This window comes from Rhinoderma darwinii, chromosome 11 (assembly GCF_050947455.1).
Source record: "Rhinoderma darwinii isolate aRhiDar2 chromosome 11, aRhiDar2.hap1, whole genome shotgun sequence".
NCBI classification, from domain to species: Eukaryota; Metazoa; Chordata; class Amphibia; order Anura; family Rhinodermatidae; genus Rhinoderma; species Rhinoderma darwinii.
This window is the reverse complement of record NC_134697.1, coordinates 47,748,981-47,767,261: the sequence shown is the minus strand read 5'-3', so window position 1 is coordinate 47,767,261 and position 18,281 is coordinate 47,748,981. Positions and strand designations below refer to the sequence as shown.

The window sequence follows — 18,281 nt, the reverse complement described above, 5'->3', positions numbered from 1 at the left end:
GAATCTACAAGGAAGTAAAAACTCTTAATGAATAATGAAGACTGTTAAGGGCAAAACAAACCATTAAACAGGCTCCAAAGTGCCCTCCACCTGAGTTGGCCAGTGAGAGACCCTGGTTGCCACTTTAGGGGGTTATTAGGTTGTTGCAACTGTAGTGTAGTAAATATTTCTACATTTGCAGGTAAATTCCCCAAAAATGTGCATAATAAAAATCTTACAGAATAGCCCTAGATGTGACTCATAACTTATTCTATGTATTTACCAATGTATTAGTGGCACATTCACTGGTAATAGTTAAAGCAAGAACGGCCGTGTGGCTGGGATATCTGTGTCACTCCCTTTTTGGAGAACCGATTTCTATATTAACTCATACATTCCCTATACCTTTCTCCCATCAGATGTACAACGTATCTGCCCCGTATGGAGGAATGTTTACTTGATGCCAGGGGCAGCCCGTCAGTAGTACAGTATGACAGTATTTTACCAGCTGTCCTGAATTTTTACATTTGTTTATATTCCGCAGCTGAAATCTCCTCCTGCTTCTTGAGTACTATAATGGAATGTAATGGAAGAGACCCAGGGTCCTCATCCACCCAGATTAGAGGTTTTTGTCTTGAGGTCCCTATATGGATGTGTTAGAGTGAGAGATGGGGTTGAAGTCTGTCTGTGCTCCTTCTTTGGGAAGTTGGTGGGAGGGGAACAGGCCAACAGACTATATAGTCAAACATGTTCCAGATTTCCAGTGCACCATCCCGGAGCAGCTAACCCCAGCAAAGCACTGTCACGGTAAGTGATGCCCAGTCACTCGTCTACTGAGCTTGCACTACCTTTGCAATGGCATTGGCTACATAGGGTATCTGCGAGGCAGGCTACACTATTTCTGCTGACTATTCTTCCTTCCTTCTTTATACAATAGTTTCCTTTGTCTTATTTTGGTGCTTGATATGCATAGAAAAGTTTTGAGATGGCTGAAATAAAGACATAGGAGAGCTGAGCTTGTCAAATGGCAAAAGTCATAGTGAAATCACAATGTGACTTTACATAGGACTGTACTAAACTAATGAGGAAGAAAAGATGGAACTCCATATAATTAAATGACAAACTCAGCACTGCTACATCATTAAATTCTACTTAAAGTCAGTGCCTGAATTTAGGAAATGCAGCTAAACAATTTTTTCATGCATTTTGGGAACGTTTCCCAAAGAAAACTAGAAGCAGATGTGTAACCATTTGTGGTCTGGAGGTAACCGGAATCAGTGTAGTAAAGCAGATGTGTTTACGTATATTGGACAAGGCTGGAAATGATAAGGGTTATGTGGACAGGGCTGAACCATTGTGACTAGACAGTGATAATAGTAAGCACAGGTCCAGAGGCCAATGCTTATGATGTGTAATAGGTCTGGCTGCCTGCTGGATAATAGCGGAGGCCTGTACTCTATAAGACAGTTTGACAGGAGACGCTACCTGCTTTTACAGAATCTTAGTATAGATATAGTATATAAGTATAGATGTAGCAGTGCTGAATTTGTCATGCAACTTTTGTGCATAGTAATAAGTCTCTGAGTTATGGTAACTCAAGGTTTAGCTGCATTCTTGTGCTGATATCTTAATGCTTTATGCCAAATGTCAAACTCAACTCTGCTACATCTCTTATCGCCGGTGTGATGGTCTATGACTAAATATGGTTAGTGCTTGAAGTAGTTCTGTAAATTCTAAATTGTTCTCTGCCCCTCCCCAGCTGAATTTTTTCACTTGGCTGGCAGTAAGTCTTGGATTTGAGTTTGAACGAACAAAACCCCTGACCTGGAATTCTGCTCCCAAAACAGACGTTTGACAGACTATTTCCTAATTAGGAAATGGATGTTTAGAGCCGATGGCTCCATTCATGCGGGACATCTAGGAAAGCAATGTCTGAATACACGCTTACAAACAACTACATTACACATACTTTCAATTAAACAACATTTTTTATTTTTTTTTGTAAATGTAAAAACAAATAATATTGAGAAACATTTTATAAGGGATTTTCAGAAATCACCAAAGTATACAGATGAGTCATTCCTATTGGGAAATGCAAATATGTTCTAACTTGTTGCAACAGTTTATCATCTTACACACAATATTTTTCCAAATGTATCTGGTTACATGCAGCAGAATAATACTAAGGATATCCATGGAGGGTGTGGACGGGGTGCAGGTGACATGGCACAGGGATTTCCAAGTTGGTTATTGAATATACAGATGTTTTGTTTAGTATTGTTGGATTATAACTCCTAACATCCGCTTTAGCAAAGATGCACAAGGCTTGTTGTTCCATAGTTGGCCTTTTCCTGTTCTGGGACAATAATGTTGCTAGCAAGCACTTGATATAGCTTTATAGTGTCAATTGACTTGGGTTGCACCTAAAACCCATTTTTAATATTTTCATATAGTTCAGATAGAGCTCAGACACAGCTATATTTTACTTTGACCTAAACAAGCTCTACGAAATAACTTTATAATTTGTTTATCATTTTATGGAGTCTGGAAGTGGCGGAGATCTGGTAGCTGAGACCACCATCTTCTGAGAATAAGCCATTTCTGTAGTAGGGAGGTGGCTACACGTTTAGTTCCTTTTCAGAGAAATTCATTACGAGCCTATTAAAGGGTTTTTTCCCGGATTAACAAAAACATGGCTGCTGTCTGCCACAAACAGCGCCACACCTGTCCACAGGATGCGTGTGGTATTACAGCTCAGCCCCATTCCTTGCAATAGAGCTGAGCTGCAATACCAGACACAAACTCTTGATAGGCGAGGTGCTGTTTTTGGAAGAAAGCAACCATGTTTTTGTTAACCTGGAAAACCCATTTAAAGCCCATGTCTTGCTATCTCATTAATAAACCAGAATAAAATAAGAGGGCCATGTCTGACTTGGTGGGACAGGGGAGAGTCCCAGCTGCTAAACCCTACTAATGTGACCTTTAAAATTATTTTTTGGGACTACCCCTTCAACTTTAGACAATAGAAGATAGTGGATACCTGATCATTATATATTATTTTACAATGAGATCCTGATCTTTACAGATTTTCAGTAAAATCTTGTTAGTTGATATTAACATCTATATTTACTTCCTTTATAAACAATAAAATGTTTTGAAATCTCGAAACATATATTTCTGGTCCTTTCCCTCCACAGGTTTCTTGTTTGAGAGGTTTGAGTAAGTTATAATAACACAAAATGTGCGACGAGGAAGATACTACTGCATTGGTGTGTGACAATGGTTCCGGACTTTGTAAGGCTGGCTTCGCTGGGGATGATGCTCCGAGAGCAGTATTCCCTTCCATCGTGGGTCGTCCCAGGCATCAGGTAAAAAAAAAAGAAGAAGAAGAGTGTCCTTGAAACATAAAATGGGTTAAGGGGTCAAAAACACATGCCACATTACAGTTCAATTTAATTTTTTACTGAGTATCATTAAGAATAGTACTTATTTTCTTAGTTTTTTTTTGTTATGTAGTATGGAATATTTTGTTAATTAAATCAACAACAATAAAAAATTCGATTTAAAAAATATATATATATAGTACTCAGATATAATGCAAAATTTTTAATACCATTTATGATACTTTCTTGTGTGTTCCTTTCATGATTTTTCCATACAGGATCCATTTCTCCACTTCCAATTTCATTCACACTCTTGGAGCTATATGACGTCATTAGGTTTTTAAAACTATCACCTCCTTGTCTAGTAGGGAAACATACAGAGACTGAGGCGACTGATATCGATATACACACACATTCATAGCTGGAAGATCAAGTTAAATAAACCAGACTGCAAGAAATATAGACTTTCTGTAATGAGTACCATTGGAATAGCTCAAGCACTACTGGGAAAATGTTAGCTGTACAAGAAAGGGACCTTATACCACCACCACCACCACCACCACCGCCACCACCACTACTACTACTACTACAACCCCTTCAATGACGACGACTACTACTACTACATGATAAACAGTTAAACAGCTAAACTGAATACCTTATTTTCCTCTTTACACAGGGTGTGATGGTAGGTATGGGTCAGAAGGACAGCTATGTTGGTGATGAAGCTCAGAGCAAAAGAGGTATCCTTACACTGAAGTACCCTATTGAACATGGCATCATCACAAACTGGGATGACATGGAGAAGGTACATTTTATCTATATAGTACGTCTGGGCCTTATAAATGGTTTAAAGGCTAGAGAGTTCAAAAAGTGTCGGACTGTCAATTTATCTCTATTATAAATAATATTAAATTAACTTTTTGCTTTTCTCAAAGATCTGGCATCACAGTTTCTACAATGAATTGCGAGTGGCTCCAGAGGAACACCCAACCCTTCTCACAGAGGCTCCATTGAATCCTAAAGCGAACCGTGAAAAAATGACCCAGGTAAAAATACTAATATTGTCGAGATTTTGAATATGTATTATCCGTATCCATTAATGAATGAGTAGTACATCATATATCATTTATTTTCAACCTACAACCCTATTTGTACCAATACGTTGAATATCACAAAGAGAGACAAAAGCGGAGGTGTATTAAGGGCTTCCTTCACCTGGGTCAAAGATTCAGCTTGCTGCCCTTACCATGTATCTAAATACCTTTTGCCAAGACGGTGGCTTGTCGGCACCCCCAGTACCGAGTGCACCTGCCCTGCCAGCCCCCTATATCTACACCCCTAACAAAAGGGTCAATGACTCTAATACAAACATTTGATTGATTCGTCCTACAGGTGGCTTCTTTATCTGAATATCTCCTTAAATTGGGATAATGTGTAGATGAGATGTGGTTCTCTTGCAATTTACAGAATGTATTTTTAAGGTGTTGACTCACAACACTGCTATTTTTGCAGATTATGTTTGAGACCTTCAACGTACCAGCAATGTATGTTGCTATCCAGGCGGTGCTATCCCTTTATGCTTCTGGCCGTACAACTGGTGAGTAAAGGTCAGCATTAGAATGAAGTAATGGGGACGGATGTTCATACAGCTGTAGACATGCAGATAAATTATTCTTCGACAACCAACTGCATACAATTAAATTGGGAATCTCAGCTAAAAGTTCAGATGAAATCAATAAGAGAATTAACATGAATTGGGGCATAATTAATTCCAAAGTTCGCTATAAAGATCTTCAGTAAGATGGACATAACCTTTAAACATAGATATAGCTACACATAGATGCTGGCAGTTGACCACTATTTGCCTCTTTTCTAGGTATCGTACTTGACTCTGGTGATGGTGTCACCCACAATGTACCAATTTATGAAGGTTATGCCCTCCCTCATGCCATTATGCGTCTTGATCTGGCTGGTCGTGACCTAACAGACTACCTCATGAAGATCTTGACGGAACGCGGCTATTCTTTTGTAACTACTGGTAAGGTTAATAGTTTCAGAACAGGCAACCATATAAGTTACAATAAGGACTAGCAACAAGAGAATAATCTTTGTGTCTTTTTTCTTGTGTATAGCTGAGCGTGAAATTGTCCGTGACATCAAAGAGAAGCTGTGCTACGTGGCTCTAGACTTCGAAAATGAAATGTCCACTGCTGCCTCTTCTTCTTCCCTTGAAAAGAGCTATGAACTTCCGGACGGTCAGGTCATCACCATTGGCAATGAGAGGTTCCGCTGCCCTGAAACTCTTTTCCAGCCATCTTTCATTGGTGAGCTAACAGACGAATTTCCCTTGTGTCCTGATAAATTCATGAGTATTTGGTCATGATGGCCCACTGACACCCTTACGGTTAGCACTACCCAACAAAACACCTTTCAAGAACAACCGTCTTGAACTATCACTAAACATTTTCCATATATTGTATCCATTTATGTACCTTGTTCATCCACAAGTTGATGAACATATCAGATAGATGTTCTGTAAACTTCCAATTCTTATGTTATCAATGGAGATGAGTGAAACAAAGACATTGGTTACATCACTAAAGTCAAAATTTCAAATTTAACATACTGATCATTTCACAACTGCAAATACATCAGTTATGTACATAATATATACTTTTAATATCACTGAGGGCTTCAAACATGCTTCTTGAGGCCACTTTCTTATTTCTGGTCAACAGTGCAACAGCATTTTTAGATTGTCATCAGTGAACAGCATTTATGTGCTAACTTTTAAAACAATTACAATACACAGGAATGGAATCTGCTGGTATCCATGAAACCACTTACAACAGCATCATGAAATGTGACATTGATATCAGGAAGGATCTGTATGCCAACAATGTACTGTCAGGAGGTACCACAATGTACCCTGGCATTGCTGACAGAATGCAAAAAGAAATCACTGCTTTGGCTCCTAGCACAATGAAAATCAAGGTAAAATGTTCTCCATTATTTTGCATTATTTTACAGCTTGGCCACAGACAGTATAGTACTAGATATAAATATACCATATATACTTGTATGGCAGAGTCTCAAGCCATTATGCTTTATATCAAATGTCTAGAAAAGGAAATCTTTGAATGTATAATCCACCACGTGAATCTGTAGACTGTAAACCACATATATGAAGCGAAGTGTTGATAATGCAGGTAATGATGATATTTTAGGGGAAGTAAGCCTTTTGTTTTCACTTTTACGTAAACGGTTTATGACTTGTCTGTGAACATGCAATGATATTGAATTATGAACCAAATCTACTTGCTTTTGCATCAAATCCTAGTAGCTTTAGATTTTAGATTGAGACAACAATCCAGATATAAATTAATACTGGATGATTTAAGAGATTACCTAAATAGACAAAAAGAAAATGGAGCAGAGCTGAGCTTGTCCCTTAAAATTCAGCGCTAACAGTTTCTTTTATATATCGTAGATTGAGGTAAATGTATTATTACCCTGACCGTTATTATGATGTATTAACAATGCAGCCCCAATTACAGTCATTAGGTAATTCAGCTCTGCTACATCTATGAACAAAGAAAGCATAGAGAATTAAAAATTCTCTAATTTCCTAAAATACTATCTAGTTGAATTCAGTTGTTAACTTATTTCTGTTGACCTTGAGACCTCAATATGTAGACATATATTCATGGGCCGTGTGTATAAATATCAACCACAACTTTCAGTGTATATTATGTTTACTAAGTAGAAATAAAGAACATAAATAATAGACATATCTGTAGTCCAAATACACATTGTGCAGATCTGATAAGTCACCTGGACTACCTACATTATATTCTTAGGTTTGGATATTTTTGCACCATTAAAACCAATTAGTAGTTAATAAGCATTAGAATCATGAAGTCCTTACTGACTTTGTACCACTGTCCTTCCAGATCATAGCTCCTCCAGAACGCAAGTACTCTGTCTGGATCGGTGGATCTATTCTGGCTTCCCTGTCTACCTTCCAGCAGATGTGGATCAGCAAACCAGAATACGATGAAGCCGGCCCCTCCATTGTGCACCGCAAATGCTTTTAAATGTTCTTTCTTTTTTTATTGTCTTCAATTCCATGATATATCTTCAAGTGTACTCCAAGTACATGGCCACCATTTCATTCCAAAATATGTCTTAGGCTCTAATTCGATAAAGTATTTTTTTGTTTTGTTTGTTATGAATAAAGCTTAATCTATTCTACCAATGAATTATTTAGTGGTTTCTATCTATCTATCTATCTAATATCTATCTATTATCTATCTATCTCATATCTATCTATCTCATATCTATCTAATATCTATCTATCTATCTCATATCTATCTATCCTCATATCTATCTATCTATCTATCTATCTATCTATCTATCTATCTATCTATCTATCTATCTATCTATCTATCTATCTATCTATCTATCTATCTATCTATCTATCTATCTATCTCATATCTATCTATCTATCTCATATCTATCTATCTATCTATCTCATATCTATCTATCTATCTATCTATCTATCTATCTATCTATCTATCTATCTATCTATCTATCTATCTATCTATCTATCTATCTATCTATCTATCTATCTATCTATCTCATATCTATCTATCTCATATCTATCTCATATCTATCTATCTATCTATCTATCTATCTCATATCTATCTATCTATCTCATATCTATCTATCTATCTATCTATCTATCTATCTATCTATCTATCTATCTATCTATCTATCTATCTATCTATCTATCTCATATCTATCTATCTCATATCTATCTCATATCTATCTATCATCTATCTATCTATCATCTATCTATCTATCTCATATCTATCTATCTATCTATCTATCTATCTCATATCTATCTATCTCATATCTATCTCATATCTATCTATCTATCTCATATCTATCTATCTATCTATCTATCTATCTATCTATCTATCTATCTATCTATCTATCTATCTATCTATCTATCTATCTATCTATCTATCTATCTATCTCATATCTATCTATCTCATATCTATCTCATATCTATCTATCTATCTATCTATCTCATATCTATCTATCTATCTCATATCTATCTATCTATCTATCTATCTATCTATCTATCTATCTATCTATCTATCTATCTATCTATCTATCTATCTATCTATCTATCTATCTATCTAATCTACTGTATTTGTATATGCAGTTAGAGTGACACCTACTGTCTTTTCTATAAATGGCAAAGACTGGTGACTAAAGAATACAAATGTGATCAACTTATTACAGTTAGGCCAGGTTTCACACGAGCGTGTTCAGTCCGTGATATACGGTCCGCTGGTCGGCCGCATTTCCCGGACTGAACACACTGCAGGGAGCCGGGCTCCTAGCATCATCATTATCTATGACGCTAGGAGTCCCTGCCTCGCTGTGGGAGAACTGTCACCCCCTCTCCCCCTGGAACTCAACTGTCTGCAGGGGCACAGCTAGAAGCGTACTTGCAGTGCGAAGTCCATTAAAGTGTGTTATATGAACACTGAGGATCTCGTGTAAAAAAAAAAAAGCATGGCTTTGTTGCCAGCCTTATAACCAGAAGTTCCTGGGTACCAATGCAATATCTGAAACATGAAACCCCCAACTATCACAAGAAATTTATAATCCTGGTCTCTTCATATGGGACAGAGGTGTTTTTTGGGCCCATCAGGCTCTGGGGCAACATATAGTTACGCCTCTATTTTTGCCAATATTTAACTCTGGCGTTTAGAAAAAGAAACAACCCCTGAGTGGCCACACATAAACGCATAAAGTATAGACACCTCTTGACAGAGTATCGCAAAATCATGTTTTTCATTAAAGCTGGTGATCTCATGCCGCACATCTCAGGATATATTGAGATATGAGGAAAGATAAGGAAGGACATATCTGTAGTCCTCTTTGCCGACATTGCCTGACCAAGAAAACAAATAGCAATGAGTAATCAAGCTGAATTTGTTGTCCCGAGAATAAGCCTGAAGAACCAACTTGATTCAATGGGCAAATGAGCTGCTATAGATTAAAGGGGTTTCTATGGACTTATAGGGGTTGTCCACTTTCTGAAAACTGATGACCTATCCACCGGATAGGTCATCAGTATATGATCGGTGCGTGACTGACATCCGGACCCCGCACCGATCCGCAACTCCGACTGCCTCCGTGCACCAGATCTTTGGAATAGGATGCAGTAGTTGGAGCCGGAAGCAAATGGCTTCGACCACTGCATAGCGGCCGTTCGACAGAACTGCAGCTCTGCTCCTATTCACTTGGATAGGAGCAGAGCCTCAGTACTGTAGCTCGGCAGGTATTCTTTGACCGGAGCCATCTGCTTCCCTCAACATCGTCTGGCGCCCGGAGGTAGTCGTAGTGGCGGATCGGTGCAGGGTCCGGGTATCAGACACGCACCGATCACATACTGATGACCTATTCAGTGGAAAACTCCTTTTGATGATCCAACTGTATCATAGGTCATCAATATAAGATCGGTGGGGGTCTGACTTCCAGCACCCCCACCAAGCAAATAATTAAAGGGGCTGTGATGCTCCGATGAGTGCTGCGGCCTCTTCGTTGCTTACCAGGCACAGCTCCGTACATTGGGAAGTGGCTGAGCCTTGTACTGTAGCACAATACAATTTACTTAAATAGGACTGAGCTGCAAAAAGATGCAATACCAGGCGCAGCCAATACTGAATGTACGGAGCTGTATCTGGTAAGCAATAAAAAAGCAGAAGCGCTCACCAGATCATTGCAGCCCTCTCAATTAGCTGATCAGGTGGGGTGCTGGAAGTTAGACCCCCACCAATCTCATAGATCTGATATTGATTGCTTGTCCTAAGGATAGGTCATCAATAGCAATGTCCCGAAACACCTTTTAAAGAATTGACTGGCCTTCTCCTTAATATATGTGGGACTGAAAGCATTACAAAGCCTTTCCTTTACCTCTCCTCCCTTTTTAAATACAATTAAGTTTTGGCAAAAGAAAAAACAAACAATAAACCAACTTTTACCCGAATAACAAAAATGCTCATATGTATGTAAATGCTCCTGGAATTCAGCACTGAATATATTTGAGATACAGTAGTGATCATGGGGAAGATATTTATCTGGACTTTATCTTAGTAATTTTATGGAAAAACACATGGTCAGTTTCTAAATAGCATTTGTATTCCTGAAAACATACAAAGCAGACAATGAGATAACGCTGTTTCCACATTCTGTCACGTAATAATATCTAGTGTTGCAGGAAGAATGAATAAAATCACTTCATAGGATTCCATCCCAAATGCAGACTGTTTAACTTCTATTTATGTGATGAGACAGAATATAAACTAAAGTGTAATAGATGCTGTACGTGAGGAGCAGAGGGGTACACAGAAGAGAGGGGGCCCCATAGTAAAAGATCAAATTGGGCCCCAATAATGGCGCTGGGTTTTGCCACCCTGGACTGAAGAGCATGATAGTTTTTTTTCTCCCTTCCATGCCTTTTTTAATGACACTTAAGACAATTTCCCACCCCTTTGGTACGGTACCAATGCAGTGCCTCTGGAGAAAGTCCTGCAGGGGGTCTCACCACTGAATACCAAGGGGCATAGGACCAATCAGGGTTGGGCTCTATCTCTCCATGGGCCACCCAGCGTCAGACTGGCCCACCGGAGGACCAGAGAATTTTCTGGTGGACCCTGTCATCGAACTGCATCTCTGCAGTGCTGACGCTTACTCTTGAGGGCCACAGGCTGTTTAAGGTAGGACGCAGAGGATGTCAGTGTGTTGGCGCAGGTGATACAATGATGTCACTGCGCCAGGCCATTGACAGCAGGCAGATGATCCAATTGTGCATCGTGGGAACGGGGGTTTGGTGAGGTTTGTTTTTTGCATTGTCGCAAATGGGGACCTAACTACTATATAGTGGCATAAAGGGATCCTAACTACTATATGGAGGCACAAAGGGGACCTAATCACTATATGAGAGCACAAAGAGGACATAACTTCTATAAAGGGGCACAAAAGGGTCCTAACTACTCTATGGGGCACCAGAAAGATATAAGATATGGGGCACCAAAGAGACCTAATTGATATGGGGGCACAAAGGGGACCTAACGACTGTAGGGGGGCAAAAAGGGAACCTAACTCAAAAAGGGGGAAATTGCTACTGTGGGGGAGCACATAGGGAGGCACTATTACTGTGTAGGTGCACTATTACTGTGTGAGGCACTAAGAGGAGCACTATTACTGTATAGAGGCTAAAGGGGGCACTATTAATGTGTGGGGCACCAAGAGGAGCATTTTTACTGTGTGTGGCCTAAAGGTGGTACTATTACTGTGTGAGGCACAAAGAAAGAGCATTATTTCCATCTGGGGTACTTTAAATGGTGAGTTTTTGTAAAGGGTGAGGAAAAGGTGGGGAGAGTGCTGGAAAAGCTAGAAGCCAAAGACGTTTGTGTTGCAAATTCTGCAGAGGTGAGTTTGAAAGAACTTGTCATGGTGTTCTGGGCCAGATGAAGAAGAAAAGGTAAAGCTAACGACTCCAATCTGAGTAGAAATCACCTGTGAGACACTGGATGTTACTGTACTGTATTAAGTTATATGGTCTGCATAGTGCCAGTGCAGAAGTCTTATCTACCTCTATGTGGTGGTAATATTGGTCTTTGTTTTACTATACATGTTTACTACACAATTATGAGTGGTCTTGAATTATTTCCTTATAGTTGAAGGGTGAGCCCCAATTACTCCAGTCCGACACTGGGGATGTCTGTATGGTATGTACGTTCTTAATGAGAAGAAAGTTGGTATTATTTAACTTGTAAGCACTTGTAATGGGAATAGTAGGAAAATCTAAGAAAAAGGACCTGTAATATCAAATCATATTGCATATTAATTTAAATGTATTCAAAAGGGAGCAGGCAAAGAGAGCGGTCACTGAGAATACATAACACAACATAGAATAGTATTCCTACCCTATGGCAGAATCTTCTAAATAATAAAGTTAAATAAATCAACTTTACTGTTCAGGACCACACATTTAGGTCAGTGCTTAAACGAATGGGCAAATCAGCGCCTACTTTGGTCTGGAAGTCATAAATAATTTCCTTGTTTAAACCAAATAGTTTCCCATAGGGCACTCCCCTGCAGTAGAAATGATAGGGAAGATAGAGCACATTTTCGTCATCATATGTGTAGTTGTTAACTCCATACTTCCTGTTAAAACTTGTGAACTGAAGCAAACCAATTTCCATGCAGGTCCAAAAACATTGAGAAAAAAAAAAGGACATAGCAACAGTAAAAGTACAATAAAAGAAAAGAGGGTGACGCATTCAATTTAAAGATTTTCAATTAAATGTGCTGTCCCACCAATATACGTTATAGTATATTGCTAGGAAACTACTTATTGGTGGAAGGCCTGACCAGTGGCACCACATTGATCCTTAGAATAGGGGTCTCTTCTGGATTTGTACAACCACTCAAGCACGCACTGTCTAGAATACTAGAACTCCAAATGTTCCAGTATTGAGTGGTAGTCTCAGAGGTCAGACCTCCATGATCAGTAAGTTCTGGCATATCCTATCAGAGAGCGTCTTTTACATCAGGGGGAGGGGGGGGGCTGTCCTGTTCTGCATTACACATACAATCCATTGATGTGGATAGATACCGTGTAATGCTACATTTCTCCTGTAATGGCGCTGCAGGGAAAATGTAACTTTTACTTTAGGTTACCCCACAGATTACATTCAGTTTATTGTCCAGGCAGCCTTCTAACAAATATGGGATGTCTACAGCAGAGAACCCCTTCAAGGTCTCCTTCCCAGAATGATTTTTTTCTTTTTTTGCTACAGCAAAAACACCATTGTTGAAAGGACTGTAGTACGGGTCACAAAGGCAGTATCTGGTACAGTTTTTGTTAAAATGAAGGGCTATAGATGGAAAACACCCTCAAAGATGCCACTCTCAGAGCATGAAAAACACAAAAATAAAATGGCAAACAACTTCATTAGGAACCACGAAACAGCTGAAAAAAATGCCACCAAAAACTCCCTCGAGGCTGCATAAATTAAAAACTATTCCTACCACACTACCCTTAATTGATTATGCTGAAATAAATACGCAGGAGACCAAATAGCTTTTCATTTGGGTTGACTCGATGTCGGCCACAGTTTTTGATGATTTTATAGTTATATATTTAATAAATAACATTCATTCCCTGAGTCTGTAGTACCCGGACGCCAAACAGGCCTTCTCAGGAGCATGTGGGTAGATGGTTTATAATAGAAAAAACGCCAAATTTGACAGAAGTTTTTATTGAGCAATCACCATTGCATCTTAGTTCCAAGTATTCGTGGGGTTACAACACAAGGATCCCCATATAAGAATACATTAAAGTTGAAAATATGATTGAAAAACAATCCTCATTACTTAAAGGCTATAAAAAATCTTTGATGCCATTTTTTTTAATGTAATGTTTGTATTTTGGGATACTAAGCACTTTTCTAATATACTTTTTTTTTTTTATTAAATGTAGCTTTGTTTCTTTTCTGCAGCTTTTATGTATTCACTGTACATAGAAGCCGCTGAACGATCTTGACACCCGAATCAGTCAATGAGCTACTCAGACAGTTCAACTTAGATTTTATTAGTGTTAGGCTGGATTCACACGAGCATGTTTGGTCCGTAAAGGACGGAACGTATTTCGGCCGCAAGTCCCGGACCGAACACACTGCAGGGAGTCGGGCTCCTAGCATCATAGTTATGTACGACGCTAGGAGTCCCTGCCTCTCCGTTGAACTGCTGTCCCGTACTGAAAACTTGATTACACTACGGGACAGTTGTCCCGCAGCGAGGCAGGGACTCCTAGCGTCGTACATAACTATGATGCTAGGAGCCCGGCTCCCTGCATTGTGTTCGGTCCGGGACTTGCGGCCGAAATAAATTTTTCATCTTTTTGACCGGGCATGCTCGTGTGAATCCAGCCTTAGGCTCAGATGAGGTGTCAGAGGCACACAGCAACCAGCTCAACAATGGATATGTCTGACAGCAGTGTTCTGCAGCTTCTATGTATAGTGGATACATAGAAGCCGCAGAACAGAAAAAAAGCAAAATTTTATAATAAAAGTATATTAGAAAAGTGATTTGGGTCCCAAAAGACAAGAATAAAAAAAGAGGTAGGCCTCATCTGTGTGGAAGCAGCGACTGGGAACGACGAGAGTGGCACGGTATTGTTGGCATGTGTGTATTTCATTTCTTATTGGTGGGGCTCTTAATTGAGGGGGCACAGTGCTGGGCACTTTTAATTGGCTAGGAGGGTCTCTGTTATAAGCTGATCACAGGGAGTCCTGCCGCTAGAAGTCCCAGCTAAATTCTATGGGAGAATCCGACAGCAAGTTTTCATCTGCTCTACAGCGCCACCCCAGGGAAAATAAAGCATTACACAGTTCATTTAAATCAATCAGCTGTCTATGTAATGAACAGATGTGATGGTTCCTACAGAGAGACGCTCTTTGTAGCTATTTTACACTTTGCCTAATAGATGTGAGTACTCAAAATAAACTTCAATATACAGGTAGGCTTAGCAAAAAAAGAAAAATATGGAGTCTATAAGAAAGTGTCATAAAATAGATTTACCACCAGATGGTTTCCCATGATGCTTCTCCAGAGTGTAGGCATCTGCAGCTTGGGCGTCAGCATCTAGCAAATTATACTGCAAGAAGTAATTTGATTCTTACTAGAAAACGCATTAGAGTTAACACACAACCACAGAATGAGATCTGCTTGACCTCAGTCTCTATGAGCTGCCAATGAAATGTGATTTTTCAAGGAATCTTATCAAACTAACCCACAGCAAACTCAATTGGGGATACTCACATTTCAGTGCTGCAGCACAATTCCAGTGAAGCATCTGTGATATTGGTCCACGGTTCATAAATATAAGGTAAAGCCGCCTAAAATGCTCCATTTTCCTCTTCCATGGTTTATTTGTGCTCAGTTTACCCGTGAAGCCTTATTATCTGATCAGGCATATTCAGATACAAGAGCCATGTGCAGGAGGCCGGATGGAGGCGCAAGGAGTCCCTGCAGCTCCATACTATAAAGTTGTAGGTCATCAGTGCAACTCTGTATGGTGCCGATGAAGCCATTTAGAAGAAAAGAATTCCCTAATATGGCATCCCGTGGAGTATACCACTTTGACAGTAAGAAGTCCTCTGTGTGTCTACTGTATACACAGTTACTTTATAGCCCATAGAACTGTATGGGCAACGTATAATGGCTTTCTAAAACTCAGAGGTTGTTGTACCAAGGCTCCCACAATGCACTACTTCCTGTTGACAGGAAAGCAGCAGAATGCCAAATTTATCTTTAGACCTGATTGGAGTAGAAAACAAGTTGTGGTACAACAGTAAAGTCTTCCTTCAACTGATTTGTTCTAACACACTATTGTACATTTTCTTTCTTTCTAGAATCTAGTATAATATGTAAAACATATTTAAGGGCCTAAGTATTTTTTTTTAGTTAATAAATCTAATTTATAATAATAAGTTCTCCAACTTTTTATTCAAGACCTTTGCTTGCCATCAGTGAATGGGAACATTTTTGAGACTGAGACTGAAAAACCAGTACAATCCACACTGTTGAAGGATTGCTACAGGACATGATATACCGTAATTGTAGCAAACATGTTTTGTTGGCTAAAAACAAGGATATCTTAACAATGTTAAGGAACAAAAACACAAAGTTTATTATAAAGTTGCAGAACTTTTCCTTAAACCATGGTTAAAGGGTTATTCCTGCCTTGGACATTTATATCCACAGGATGTCTAATAACGGGCGGGCCCATCTCTCAGAGAAACAGCCGCATCTAATCGGAGACAGAATAAAGAGGTGACCTAGGCCATTGAAGTCGAGGGGATTTAAATGTACAGCCAAGCAAGTATATCGTGTGTGTATATGCCATAAATATCTAATGTGGGAAAAAAACATTTATAGATACACTCCAGTGATTTTTTTCTTTATTGCGGCCCTTCTTGTAAAGTCCATCCGGTAAAAGGTAGGGCAGGTCATACTCTTACCGGGCGCTTTGTTGCCAAAATATCCCAGCCACAATTATGTCACGTGACCAGCCAATTCCTACAGAGTCTGCTGTGTAGACCGGAAGTCTATTTGAGCGTCTCATTGGAATGCATAGTGGAAGAGACTTCCGGTCCACACAGCAGACGCAGTAGAAATCGGCCGGTCACAGTGCGGTCACGTAACTTAATTGCGGCCAGGACATTTCAACAACAAAGCGCCCAGTAAGAGGATGACCTGCCCTACCTTTTACCGGGTGGACTTTACAAACGGGGGCCACAATAAAAAAAAAAAATCACTGGAGTGTCTCTAAGATTTATTTATACAAAACCAAAAAGCTTCTTTCCCTATTGTTAAGTATTAATAGGATGTGAGAACTAGCAATATTCTCCCCAAATGAAACCAAAATTCAAAGATAAAATAAAACTATACCTGAAAATATAGTTCTCGAAGTTGTCTATGTTTTTTAAAAATCTATTTAGCCATTTCTTATTTGTAGCGGTTTTCGGTGAATGTGGCCGGCATTACAGCTTGTTCATGGACATTTACTTATTGATTATTTTGAATTTTTTTTTGTTAATTAACTTAGGCCTTCTTCACATTGCGTTTATACCCTACGTTTAGCGTGTACGCGCTAAATGTGTCTAAAAGGCTCCATTAGTCCGATGGAGGACAATATAATTTTTTTTTTTGCCTCCGTATTGCTGGTAGATGTCAAAATACCTTTTATTTTTTAGGATGTAATAGTGTATTAGACAATGCTATTCCTTTCTGGCGGATTCCGCAAAAAGAGCTTATTCCGTATATGCAGTATATGTTTTTTTAATATGGGAACCTATGGGGAACCGATGCCACTGTATGGCATCTGTCACAGGCATACATGAAACGTATATGTCGGAGGGTTTCCCCAGGGCTGGAGTCCGGAGAAGAGCATCAGGTAATGCTCTGCCTGGGGATTCTGGCCCTGGGGAAGCTCCTGACGTCACTGTCATACATGGACAGTGACGTCAGGAACTTCTCCAGGGTCAGAGTCCTGGGGCAAAGCACTTCCAATGCTCTGCCTGGCGACTCATTGTGAAGCTCTGGACATCACTGTCCATATATGGACACTGACATCAAGAGCTTCCTCGTGCACAGCGCTACAAGTAGCGCTCTGCCTTGGGGTTCGGGATGCCTAAAGAGTGGGCTATGTTGCAACCTTCCGTTGGTGGTATAGGTCAGGAGTCCAGATATATACCTCCTACGGAAGAAAAAATATCAAGACAATTCAAAACATTAATGGAGTTCTCCAGAGAGAAAACATGCAGGTCCTATCTTCAGAATAGGCCATTAATATCTGATCAGTGGGGGTCCAACTATTAGCACCCCCACGGATCAGCTGTTTTGAAGGGACTGTGGTGCTGGTGCGAGAGTCGCTTCCCCTTCATTTCTGTTCAGTGCTCTGTACTATGAAATGCCGACACACTTGTAATGGTGGTTCACAGTATTATAGTTTTTTCCCATTCAAGCTTTCCTCCATTCAGCTTTCCCCCAATCACACGAGTGCCGCGTTCCCTTCAAGACAGCTGATTAGCCGCGATTTCGATGTGAGAAAGCTGTAATACTGTGAACCTCCACTACATGTGTGTCGGAGGTTGACAGTACGGATGTGGGGTGAAATTTTTTTTTCACTGAAAAACCCATTTAAATGGAGCTACAGTATGTGACGGTTGCAGGGTAATTCCATATAACTTTCCTTCCTATGTAATTTATTTTATATAATAATCAATTTAAATTCATACGTTGCCTAATAGCAGCTATTGTTTTCAT

General features: G+C 39.6%; 1 protein-coding gene across 1 annotated transcript; it reads left to right on the top strand.

The window, feature by feature from the left end:
* The first annotated feature begins 713 nt into the window (after positions 1–713).
* Positions 714–7,616, top strand: ACTA2 (actin alpha 2, smooth muscle). Its single transcript, XM_075842660.1, has 9 exons — positions 714–786; positions 3,177–3,347; positions 4,039–4,167; positions 4,298–4,408; positions 4,875–4,959; positions 5,239–5,400; positions 5,495–5,686; positions 6,175–6,356; positions 7,316–7,616. Exons 2-9 carry the CDS (start codon positions 3,219–3,221, stop codon positions 7,457–7,459), a joined length of 1,134 nt encoding a protein of 377 aa, XP_075698775.1. The 5' UTR covers positions 714–786; positions 3,177–3,218; the 3' UTR covers positions 7,460–7,616.
* Positions 7,617–18,281: the final 10,665 nt, after the last annotated feature.